Genomic DNA, 12794 nt, shown 5'->3' on the forward strand with positions numbered 1-12794 from the left:
TACGTTTTGTGTAGTTGCGTCATAATAAAAAAATTATGGTGCTTGGGTTCTGAGGATTTAATTTTCAAACAGTTAAAAGTAAATTGTCCAGAGTGAAACCTCAACAAGGCACTGAACAGTTCAGGACCTGTTTAATTTTCAATCTAAGCATGAATGCACAAATAGTTAATCTACAGCCAGGGGACAGGTTCGGACCTGCACCTAGAGCCTCGAGGGAAAGCGTGAGCCTTTTCGCTGTGTTCTTTCAGAGGTGACGTAAAAGGGGAAGCTGGGGCTAATATAACTTCGTGCTGTGATTTCTGTCAGGGGGGCATTGCATTTCGCGGACAGTGTGTAGACATTAGTCAGGCAATGGTGTGAAGTGACATTCAGGACTCTGGGGACCATAGCAGATGAGCTGAGGACAGGCCGGGGGAGGTCTGTGATGTGACACTCACTCACCACAGTGTGTTGTCTGAGAGGGTGGATCCCAGGTTCCGGGTTCTCACCACAACAAAGTAAATAACAAAACAAAAATATCACGGGGTGGTGGCATCAGTTTTGGAGGAAACCCCTCAAGCTTTTGTGAGTTTCAGCACACCTGGTTTGGGGGCTGCTGTTCAGACTCTTCTCAGTGGTAAAGCCCTTGCACCTGACTCAGAGGACCTGGAATGGGGAAAAGCCACCTCAGGTGAGGCAAGCCACCTCAGGTGGTGACAGACTTTCTTCCAAGGGACGGTGGGCACAGGCCCACAGTTTCCTCTGATTAAATGGTTAGCAACACGCAGGCACAGACCTAGGATTCGTACTCTATCAAACACGAGGGTGCAGGTTCCAGAACCGTCCGGCCAAAGGCAGATGTGACGTCTTTAAAAGAAGGCATCCAAGCCGGGAACAGGGCCCGTGCAGGGTTTGGAAAATGTGCGCTTTCTGACAAGTTCCACGACAGCTCAAGCATTAGATGTAATTTGCACCTCCGTCTGCACCGTGCAGAGACCCTGCATGTCATACTTTCTCTTTAGACAGTCAAACCACAGGTTGTCTTCCAAACACGGGACAGAGGTCCAGCAAACAGTGATTCCTCGTCAGCTAAACACAGACTGCATTAAAACCACGTTGCTGAGTGGGTTGGCAGGCCAAGCGTCCATGCGGATGGCAGGCCCTGAGCCCGTGAGGGTCTGTGCGGCAGGCAGCCTGCCCACGGCACCCCACAGCCCGGGCTCGGGGCCTCCACCAGCAGGGGCTGTGTCAGCACACTGACGCCCGGAGCTGTCGCCAGCGGCCCGGAGCCTGGGGGCTGCTGCCCAGATGGCACTGTGTAGCCAGCAGCTTTTACTACCAGGCAATCAGAAAGTCACCAACTAAAGACGCTGGGCGGTGGCCACATCCAGAGGGCCGTGAAGATCTGGATAACTTGTTATTTAAATCTGGAAATGTTTAAGAAAAGTTGGGAAAGCCATTCCTTGCACGGTTTAACATTCAAATGAGCTGCATTATACAAGGCTGAATGCAGTGGGCGTTGTCCTTGCGGTTGTGTCCCAGGGCCTGTGGCCGGGGGTGGGGACCGCACAGCCTCTTGTCAGCTGGGCACGGGCACTCCTTAGAGCCAGCCCCCCTGGCTGGGGTCAGGCAGAGAGGGGGCCTGGCCATGGTAGTTGCACCGTCAACCTTTCACGGGGAGTCGCACCCAGCGCCCTTTCTGGTTCCCAGGCAGTGTGGGCGCAGTGCGGACTGCACGGCCAAGGGGAGAAGCTTCCGGGCTGGGCTGCTCAGGGCCGTCACTTACACACGCACGGTGCCCATGGACGGCCGTGGTGTCCACAGCGGAACCTGTTACGCTTCAGTGTTGTTAGACTTTTCCTCTACTTTCTTGAGTTCTGAGGGGTATCTTCCTAAGAAGCAGAAGGACGACCGTACTTTACGTCAAATTATGTTGTAATTTTAACACGAGTGTGTGAAAAGTCGGGACGGATGAGAGGAGTGCTAAGCAGATTGGACCCTTTTATCTACTGCATCGTCACACTTAACGTTGGCAGCTTAGTGTCACTCTGAGGTCCTAGGAAACATAGCTGCCGAGAGAAGAGGCCACCATGGCTTGTTTCCTCACAACGGTGGTCTGCAGACGGGCAGGTCCCCTGGGCCCCCAGCTGAGGGCCAGGATGTCACCTGCCCTCCGAGGCGCCCTAACACTCCCTCCGTCTGGACCAGTGTGTTTGGTCTGATTCTAACTGTGGTTTGAGACCCAGTCCTTCATGGTGTGTGGACTGGACCCCATGTACTTAGACGCCCGTCCTTGAGCCTAAAGAGTCGGCCTGGCCTGCACTGCAGCTGCTGGGTCACCATTGCCCACGTTGCACCAGGCTAAACCAGAACCTTTCCTGGGCCTCTGCTCCCCTCTGTACACAGGTGACCCCGCTCCCTGACCACGCGAGCCTGTTACTGCGTGACACACAGTGTGCGCGTAGCTCGAGGCCTGCCATTCTGCTCGGGCTTGCTCGCCCAGGGGACCCGCCAGCCTCGGCCATCGGGACGCTCCTCTGTGACTCACGCGTTCGCGTCTTCCATCTTCCTGTGCCATGACAGCCGTCTCTGCTCTGTGTTTTCCTGCAGACGTGTCCAGGTGTGTGGCCGAGAGGAAGTACACCCAGGAGCAGGCCCGGAAGGAGCTCCAGCAGGTCTTCATTCCGGAATGCAACGACGACGGCACCTACAGTCAGGTTAAGACTGCGCCTGAGCCGTGGGAGGGCCAGCGGTGGGGACCAGAGCTAGAGGGAGGAGACAGCCAGGGTCGCAGCGGGAAACCACCCTTCACACAGTGGAGCGTGAGACCCCCCACCCCCGGCCTCACCTTCACGAGCAGGCGTATGTGAATTCCTTCCTGGGGCAGGTATTCGTGTCATTGCCCCCCAGTCACCTTCATTACCGTGTGGTGGGAACGGGGCAGCTTCCTCAGTGAGTCTGTCCAGTGTGCTGACCTGATGAGAACCTGCTTTCAGTGTAATTTTAGTTCCGGTGGAGCTCGCACTAGAATCAGAACGTCAGTGCCAGCCATGAGCTCGCAAGACTCCAGACACGGAGGCCGTGGCCCCTGAAGCGTCTCGCTTTGCTCTGACACCTTGGTCAGTGACCCAGGCCCCTCTCCCAGGCACGCCAACATTGTCGTCACACATACTGTCCCTCCTGGTTAAGAGCAATTCCTGACGCTGACTACGTAGCTTTGGGTGGAAAAACAACACGGCATCTGCTGTGGGCTCTCTGATACTAACGGGAGCCCCACACATTTTTTAATTCATCGTTTCACCTTTGGAAGATTAAGGAGCGAGAGAGAGCAATGGAGACAGGTTAGCACTGCAGGCAGTGTCACTGCCTAGTCGGACAGATGCCAAGGGACCCAGGCGTGTGATGGAAAGACTGTCCGCTAACGGGCTGACCAGTGTCTTCTCCTTGACTCTGCCCTGGGCCACCTGAGAGACCCTGAACAGCTGGAACCTTGGGGCCTCGTGTGTCAGATGAGGGCTTGGGCTCCATCTCAGAGATGGTGAGGAGTAGATAATAGTTCGGGTGGCAGCACACGCCAGCTGTCGGTAAACGCCCTCGGTTGCGTTTTTCTGTCAAATGCTCAGTCCAGGCCATCACACTCTCTCAGCCGAGTATTGCGATGCAGTGGGCCTCCTAAGGGAAGGACGGGGCCTCACCACCACTGAGGCACTGTGAGTACTGACCACTGTCCTGTCGCCTCTCCAGGTCCAGTGTCACAGCTACACGGGATACTGCTGGTGTGTCACGCCCAACGGGAGGCCCATCAGTGGCACCGCCGTGGCCCACAAGACACCCCGGTGCCCTGGTAGGTCGGATTTCACTTATGGGGGCGCCTTCCGCTGCCATCAGGGGGCTGATCTCCTGATCTTCTTACCCACGTTGGCTCATGATTCAAAAGAAACTCAGCTTTGGTGGCCTCGTGAGGAGCTAGGGGAAGGGGTTTGTGTTGCTGGACAAACCCTAACATATGATGAAACTGTATTTTAAATGCAGCAAAACCAACAAAAGGCTGGGGCTGAACCGGGACAGGTCACAGGGACTCGTGATTCTTGATGTTCAGAAATAACTGCCAGGGCTCCAGTCAACGGTGGAAAGGACCCAATGTTTTCTTTGGCGAGAAAAGCAACAAATTCTGGTTTTGTATGTATGTGTTTGCAGGAAAACTGGATCATTCTTTATAGCTCCATCTCCAGATGGTTTATTTGTGTTATTACTCAGAAGAGGGCACGATGTACGGAGGTAATAACACTGGCAGGAGAACAATCTATAAAATAGTCTGTGTTCCAGTAAGATTTTACCAAAAACATTAGAAATGATTCGGATCATTTGCATTTGAAAATGGTCTGCGGCCTGAGTTTTGATTAATTGTTTGGGGAGAACTGTCAGATCATCTATGAAGAAATTTCATGGTCTGTGTGTCAGTTTCTAGATGAGACTTACGAAAATAGGCAAAACGTCATCGCATAACAATAAGAAAGTACAAAACACCTTCCTGATTTGTCAATATTGAAACATTGGCATTTCGAGTTTTCTTTGAGATTTATTTTCTATTTAAAGGAGGGCGTTTTATAATTAGAAATTCTGGCATGACTCAGACATGTATAGCAGGAGCCACGCCTCAGAATGGTGACATGTGTAATTAACAGTAACACGAAAGCTTATATTGCCAGTGACTGGTCCCCACTTAAAAACCGTGGGGTGCACATGATGTGGAATTAAAATATATTTATTTTTAAAAACTATTTTTCCAGCAAGACCTAAAAATGGCTGTAGAAATATTTTTAGTGAGCTAACATTGCACCTAATAATTCTTTTACAAACGCATGGAGTAAATGAAAAAAGAACAGAACACATGAAGTTGGGTCCGCGTGTTTCCCTCCCTGAAAGACGCCTTCACGCACGCCCTCCACCCACATCGCAGCCTTTGGAGTCCGGACTCACTTTACAAAGGAAGAAGTGGGGTGATAGCTGTGTCTGTGGTTCCAGTGAGCTCTTTGGAAGCATTCCGTAGGATCCCAGAGAACTTTCTGAGAAAACCATGTGCAAAATCTGCTGCAATTCTTAGATTCTCCAAGTAATACTTTGCTTTTGGGCTCAAACCACTGTGCTATTCACACACACTCTTTTTTCTAACCAGGTATTAGTAACACTTTACTACCTAGAAATGCCCCATTCTGTTCACACCCATCTGGAGCTTTTGGTCCCAATGATGGGTTATGGGAGAAAGGGCCTTGTGTCCTTTTGTGAAGGTCTGGTGTTTACCATGTGGGGAGCCTCTGGGGGGTGGGGGCGACAGATTTCATATTAAACGTGCAGCGCGGGGTAAGCTGGCCAACTTCTCAGCCCCGCTCTCCGTGAGTGGGCTCGTTCGCTGTCGTGGCAGCATCTGGTGGCTGTGAGCTGCCTGCTGGCGTGGCCACGGTCGCCTCTCACCTGTTGGTGCTAATTTATTCCATCACTCCCACAGAGTTATGGAAAAAACTTGTTAGTCCCAAGTCATATATATTCACGTATTGATTTAGCAAAACCTTGGGCCTGGGAGAGCAGGTGCCTGGGTTAGGACATGTGTGAAACTTTGTAGAGTTGTGGGGAGTTTGAGAAAACTTTGAAGTTGGGAGGATCACACACCAAACACACACACACACAGACACACACACACACACACACTCACACATACACAGACATACAGACACACACAGACACACACACACAGACACACACACAGACACACACACACAGACACACACACACACACACGTGTGAAGTTTATGATAGACTCTGGCATCATGTAATTTAAGTTTTCCCAGATGTAGACACAACCTCACAGAAACTGCAGCAAAGTGGGACGATGGGACGTCCCTTTGCAGGCCTCAGTGATGACTGACAAGTCACAGCTGCCCGGAGGCTCCATCTGCAGACTGCAGGGCCTCAGTGTCCAGGTGCGTTCCCCCCTGAGCTGGCACTTGTGAGGGCGCGTCACCCACTATCTGTCAGGAAGGGAACGGTTCCCATCCCGCTTATCAGAACTGGGGAGACATCAGCATTCAGTAGTTACCTTTTGTCCTGGAATTTATACCAAATTCACCATGTAGGTACATGCTGTAGCCACTTGGAAATCAGAGAGGGATTTCGAGCTGAGCCATACACAGTGGCTGTCACTCAGATGGTGCACACGTGTGTTTATCGCCCGCGCAGACCCGGCAGGAAGCACACCCACGTGTGCTTGGAGGGGGAGCCCCTGCCCACCCCCACCTCCTCAGGGCTCCCAGAAAGACCTTCCAAAGGGGAGGATTTATGCCTTTTTTATGGCATTAGTGCGAAGCACCCCAATTCCTATTCATCAGCAGGAAGAATGAGGTAGTGTTGGTGCCGGTCTCAGCCTGTCCTTAACCAGCCCTCGTGGTTCTTGCTATGACGGCAAGACATCTGTCCTCAGCAGTAACCGCCAGGAAGCTTGTACGATGCTGCTTATCACTCAGTAGACCTGGAAGTGACACAGCCACCTGGGGCCCACGCTGGGCGTGGGGATCTGCTTCTATTAGGGTTGAGGGTGCTTTGCTCGATTCACACAGCGGAAAGCTAAGCAGTGAGGAAAGTGAGAGCAGCTGCCGTCGGTGACAATGACAGGTGGTTCCAGTACAGTCCTGAGTGGAAGGACGAGAGCCCAGAGCTCGGAGGTCAGCCTGGCTCTTAGGGCAGCCTGAGGGTCGGACACGGGCCCGGGGTCACACAGTGGGCACGGCAGGTGGCATGCAGCGTGACACCTGTGCTTGCGAAGGGGAAGGTGTAGGGACTCGGTCCCCTGCTCTGGAGCCCAGGGCCTCCACCTGTGTGTGGGGATGAGGTGCCGTGCACTGATGAGGAGGTCGTGCAACATTTCACGGGTTTAAGAAGGTAAAAGTGCAAATATGTCAGGAGAGGAAACACACAGACTGACTTCTCCCAAAGCGTGTTCATGGGTTGGACCCCCTTCCCTGGGGGGTTTGAAGCAGGGAAGGGGACAGGTGCTTGGGAGCTGGCTGGAGGCAGTTAAGGAACGGAGGCCCCGGCGGCTCTAGGGGAGGGTCGGAAAAGACGTGAATGAGGACGTGGGAAGACCAGTGGTAAGGGGAGCCAGCAGTGATGCCCTGGGGTGGAGACAGCGGGCGTGGCTTGGGCGCCCTTGGCCGCATCATGGGGACAGACATGTTGGGTGTCACAGCAGCCTGGGCTGGGGTGGTGTTACCTTCTGCTTCACAGGCAGGAGCTGTACCCAAGGCCTCTGTGCTCGTGACAGAGCTCGGATGTCAATCTATAGCTTTGTCTCATAGCCCACAGTCCCCCTAGTTCCCATGACGTAAGATCACGGGCCTCGACGTCCTCATCAGAGATGGAATGAGTTAGGATGTGTGTGAGGCCTGGCCCTGAGATCCAGGGCCGCGTGGCCCCAGAAGCTGCTTCGAGGACCAGAAGCTCCAAGCTACTCCCCGTCCTGAGTCTGAAAACCACCCTCTGCTTTAATGAGCTCTCGTCACAGTCACCCCCTCCTTGACGGCTATGGTCGGGAAACGGGGAGCGAGCAGCACAGATTTTCACCACTGGTGACGGTCAGCCATGTGCGTTGCGACTCAGAGTGAGGCAGGGAGCTTCAGGACGAGAGGCCACTTTGCCCCTATGGACACCTGCTTGCTGGTGTTTGAATGGCTGACACATGTGAGAGCCTCAGAAAGCCCCAGCCCTCTGCTGTAGCAAGCGACAGTGTCTGCGTCCTGTCCACCTAGTACACGTGGGGACTTCCACACATGACCTCCATCCCAAGAAGATCACCGTTTACTGTTGATTAATTTACTCACGGGCAATGCTCATAAAGCATCTGCCAGGCAAGGTGCTGGTGGCCTGGGAGAGCCACACAGACACACCCAGCCCCGACGCTCTGTCCAGGACAATCCCCAGAGGCCTCCTTGGGGACACGGGTCCTGAGAGAGGGACAAGTTAGCCGGGCCCAGGAATGGGGCAGATGGTCTCGTTCCCACCCTTTGTTCCTGAGAGTACCCTGCTCCTCGGTTTGCCCCTCTGTTGTTTGCCCCAAGTCCGCCAGGGCAGTGAGCAAGACTGCCAGAGAGAGGGGCGTGTCCATGGCAACCGTCGCTACCAGCAGGGATTTAGGACCAGGGCTGCTCTGAGCTCAGTCCCGGTGCATTCGGCTGCCCTGCCTGCTAGCGGCCAGGAGATTTGTATACGCCCCCTGCCCTGTTGGCTCAAACCCCTGCGTCTGCAGATGCCGTTCTGCTCAGGCTCTTGCAGTGGTGACTTTCAGGAGATACTGGACCTGCCGGGGCCGCCGAGCAGCCCTCGGTCCTCTAGGCCTGCCTCCCTCTGCACACAGCTGATGGCTGTTTTTTTCTGGAGAGATTTTCTCTTTTTCATCTTGTTTTAAAGACTTGAAGAGTGACATCGCTGGGGAGGGAGCACAGCTTCAGCACAAAGGACTTTTTTCCAAGGGAGGATTTTGCAGCTGCCTCTTCTCTATTATTTGGAAGTAGCCTCAGGCTTTCTAATCTCATCTCCCTCATCTCAGCCCCCACCCTGGCCAAGAGCTTATCCTGGCCTGAGTACAAAGCGGCTTGACACACTGTAAACTGAACCTACGTGCAAGAATTCTTGGTGTTACAATAGCCAAAGAATGGTCACATGTACCTCAGTTTGAGGGGTATGTCTGGAGGAAGCTGCGGACTTCCTTCGAGTTCCAGACGACAGGAGGGGACATGCCCCACAGGCAGGGGGCTGCAGACATTCACCCCCCACAAGGTCAGGTGTAGGGAGGTGCTGGGGAAGGGGTGGGAGCCTTCCTCACCTGGCAGCCATGCCAAACGGTCAGGAGGCCTCGCTCACAGTGCAGGAATCTCTGTTTATCTCCTGGCAACTTTCATAAGATCAGTATGAGCTATGCTTCGATAACATTAGTTACTGAAGGCTCTGCAATCCCGCGACAGGAATGAGGAAGCCCGTGGTCATGTTCCGGGTTCGCTCTGCTCGTGTGGGTTCTCAGAGGCCCAGTTATAAACGACAGAGGACCTTGGGTCAGATTAAATAACCGCTCTGCATGTTATTTACAGGCATTTGACCATGATCCTTGCATTTCCCTCCGATGACTAAAGTCTCAGCCTCCACTCGGAATAGTGGAACTCCATGTACTTATCAATATCCTAAATGATTTCCGAAAAATGTTAACTTGATACAGAGAAGCTGTTTTGTTTTTCACTTTTCCCCAGTGAGTCTCCCTAGTGCCCCACAAAGTGAGGGACTTGATGAAAACACCCGGAAGAGCTGAATTCCCAAAGACTGAAATCAACAGCACAGCTGCGGTTGGTTTCTCATGTCCCTGAAGTATTTCTTCATGAAAATTATTGAAATGCAAATTCAAATTCAAAATCGTTCCCTTGAATTGGAAAGGTTACAGATCAGAGGAACTTTTTTATTCTCCCTTCAAAGTGCCTTTTTCTTTAGGCTTACAAATTATCTTCCTGAAAAAAGATAGTTATTAATATAGTCAATATATCTTGCCAAGGAAATGTAAAGAGGTAGAAAATGCATGAAAATGGAGCCCATTTTTCATATGGACACGGAGACCAGTGAGGTACTAACTTTGGCTGCCAAACTTTATGCTGCCGACCCCGTCCATGGTTTCACTTTCTGCCGTTTCAGTTATGTGTGGTCAACCACAGTCCGAAAATATTAAATGGGAGATTCCAGATATTTTGACAGCAAGAGAGAGGACACATTCGCATAACTTTTATTACCGTATATTGTTACAATTGTTCTATTTTATTGTATTGGTGTTGATCTCTTATTGTTCCTAATTTATAAATTAGACTATCATAGGTTTGTATGTCTAGGGAAAACATTTTATATATAGGGTTTGGTACAACCTGCAATTTCAGGCATCCACTGGGGTTCATGGAACGTAGGCCCCATGGATAGGAGGCCTGCTGTATAGACAGCACTAAAGAAGTGATTTTTTTAGAGAAAAATATAAAATGTATTACTCTCTAACACAAAGCATTATGGCAATTTTTGAAATGTTGAAGAAATGCATCTTACCTGTGATGAGATAAAACGGTAATTCGATGTAGCCGACTGTGGGGACAGAGCCCCAGAAAGTAGTTTACAGGCTCTCGGCCTCACGTGGAAGGGTGCTGGCTCGGGTGGCGAATGGCCGTCGGCTGTGGCTGATCGGCCGTCGGCTGTGGCCGGTTAGCCAATTGGCCGCTGGTATAACTGCTGCGGCTACGGAGGAGAGCCGAGGATTGCCGAGGAGCCGAGCAGAGCCAAGCAGAGCTGAGGAGAGGGGAAGAGAAGAGCCGAGGAGAGCGGAAGAGGAGAGCCGGGAGAGAGGAACAGAGTCGAGAGAGTGGAGGAGAGTCGTGGTCGGTCGGCGGAAAGGCGGACGGCAGGTCACGTGTCCGGTGGGCCCAGCCTCCAGTGAGACCGTAGTGGTATGACTCCCCTACCTATGGCTCCGTGGGTGTTCCTTGTTGGCCTCACCATGTCCTGCGTTCTTGTGTGGGGAGTGGGAGCAGAGACCCCGCAGGCCGCCCCGCCTGAAAAATGGCGCGGCGAGCAGGGTCTCCCGCACGACACCGACACAGCATGTGCAAAATTTCCAATGAAAGTTCCAGGTCGTGGGAGTTTCTAAAGGTTTTGGATTCATACTGCAAGTTAGAAAAATTAAGTCAAATATTCAAAGGAAAGGCCACAGGTTGTGGCTATTATGCCAAACACGACGTCACTGCCTGTGTGAGAATCAGCCTGCGGACCTGTGAGTGACTCGTGACTCACGCTGACCCATTCTGCCTGGTGCACACCTGTCCCCAGACCCTCATGGGGCCGGTTTCAATTTGGACTTGGTTTTGAATTATTCAACTACTTGCTGAACAGTGTTTTGGTGTTGTTATTTTTCCTTTTAGGAAAAATGCTTATTACTTTTATTATTACTTTTCCTTTCAGGAAGAAAAAGTGCTTTCAGATGGCTAGCACTTTCCTTTTTATTACTTCATTGTTTACTGTGCTGGCTAATTTCTAATTGAATTTTTCATTACTTCAAAAACACCCTTTTCCACACCTGTTCCACAAATGGCTTTTTTCCATATTTCCTAATATTTAATAAAACTATAAAAGTGATTAAGAAGTCTTTTAGAAGCAAATGGTCCTGATTTGTGGAACCCCATTTAAAGAACACGGGGTGTGCTGTACCCGAGATGTGCAGAGATGTAAAAACAAGTGTATGGATTTTCCTTCTTACTTTTTTAAACAAATGGTACATTTTTCCCAGCACCTTTTTTTATGTGCAACTACAATAGTCAAATGTTGGGAAGATTTATGAAACCAGCCACACGCTGCCTGACCTTTCTGCAAGAGCGAGGCAGCTGCACACATTTATTTGCTCCTGCCATTGAAGCATGTGAAATCAGATGCTCACGTAGGAAATGGAAGTATATGAAACAGTGACATTAAAGTGGATACTAATGGAAAGTAAATCCAGAAGTAATCTCTCATTTTGAAACGAAAAATTTTGATTTACGTAATTCCTTCCTTCACCATTTTCGAGGAGGAAATTCTCAGATGTGGGATAATCAGGTGCCCAGCTCAGCAGTTGGCACATTGAGAAGCTGCTTTTCTCTGATGCCCTGCTAACCAGGAATCCCGACTGCTCAGAGCCAGACCCGCTGGATGGAAACAAAAACCCAGGAAGCCTGCACACAGGGGGTGCCCGCAGGTCTTACCCCCCAGGCACCACACAGGTCCGAGCGGAAACAAGTGGATTTTGTTTGGTTTCTCTGGGCGTGCACAGAAATGGAACAATAAATGGCAGAACAGGAGATGTCCAGGAGTGCTAGAGACCATGCTCGCCAGGGTCCCCTCTGCAGCCTGCCGGAGACTGGCGTGATCACCGTGACACTGCCCTGCACAGTGCAGGACCCTAAGAAGAGCCACGGGAAGCACAGGGCCACGCTGTTTCTTCAGAGCTCCGCCTCTTGCGTTTCTTCAGAATCTGCAGGGGGGCGTGATAACACTGCTGTGGCCTAGTCCCGGCTCCTGACTTAGTGGGTCTGAGGGAGGCCGAGGTCTCGCCTTTTGGACAAGTTTCCAGGTGACATGATGCTCCTGGGTGGCCCCTGCTCAGAGGACCTGTGGTGGAGGGTTGGTCACCTCTATGTACCATGACTTGCATCTCCTGGGCCTGCTGGCCGTCCTCACCTGTGTCAGTGCCTCTCGCTGTCCAGCAGGGAGGGAAATAGTACCTCCTTGGTCTCTCTTCCAAGTGTCCTGAACGACCTGCTGGGGTCCATTTGGTCTGAACCCTTCAGGTAACTGATGGAGAGAGCTGAGGCTCAGGGAAAGGTCCCTGTGACCCTCCCTGCGGCAGGCGGGATGGGTGGTCCTGTGGGCAGCTGTCCTGAGAGCCCTGGCCATGGGACCCAGACGATACGGCCTTTCATCTCACCTCCATGTAAGATACTGACCATTCCCCAGTGTGGCTGTGGTTCAGGTGGGCTCATCCGTTCAGAGGGACCCTTGCTGGTCTACTGGGCCACCTGAGGGACAGGGGCACCGGGCACTGGCTCCAGCTGATCCTGCTCTTGCTACCCAGTAGGTAAGACGGTCCCATGATGTGCCCACCCTCCTGGAGACTGCCCCCGTGGTCAGCACGTCTGGCCTCTGGCCCTGGCCTAGGTCAAGGCCAGGCCACCAGTCTCTCCCCAGGTTCCTGGAAAGAGGGTGTGGTGTCTGAAGCG

General features: G+C 52.0%; 1 protein-coding gene across 2 annotated transcripts in view; it reads left to right on the forward strand.

Annotated features, from left to right (window-relative positions):
- Positions 1-12794, forward strand: part of SMOC2 (SPARC related modular calcium binding 2) — a 163372-nt gene that overhangs the window by 56899 nt on the left and 93679 nt on the right. For both annotated transcript variants that reach the window (XM_074333859.1, XM_074333858.1), the window contains exons 3-4: positions 2590-2696; positions 3724-3823. In XM_074333859.1, the coding sequence (XP_074189960.1) occupies positions 2590-2696; positions 3724-3823 (207 nt within the window). The remainder of the gene's footprint in view (positions 1-2589; positions 2697-3723; positions 3824-12794) is intronic.

The sequence above is a fragment of the Rhinolophus sinicus genome, linkage group LG05, assembly GCF_036562045.2.
Source record: "Rhinolophus sinicus isolate RSC01 linkage group LG05, ASM3656204v1, whole genome shotgun sequence".
In the NCBI taxonomy this organism is placed as follows: domain Eukaryota; kingdom Metazoa; phylum Chordata; class Mammalia; order Chiroptera; family Rhinolophidae; genus Rhinolophus; species Rhinolophus sinicus.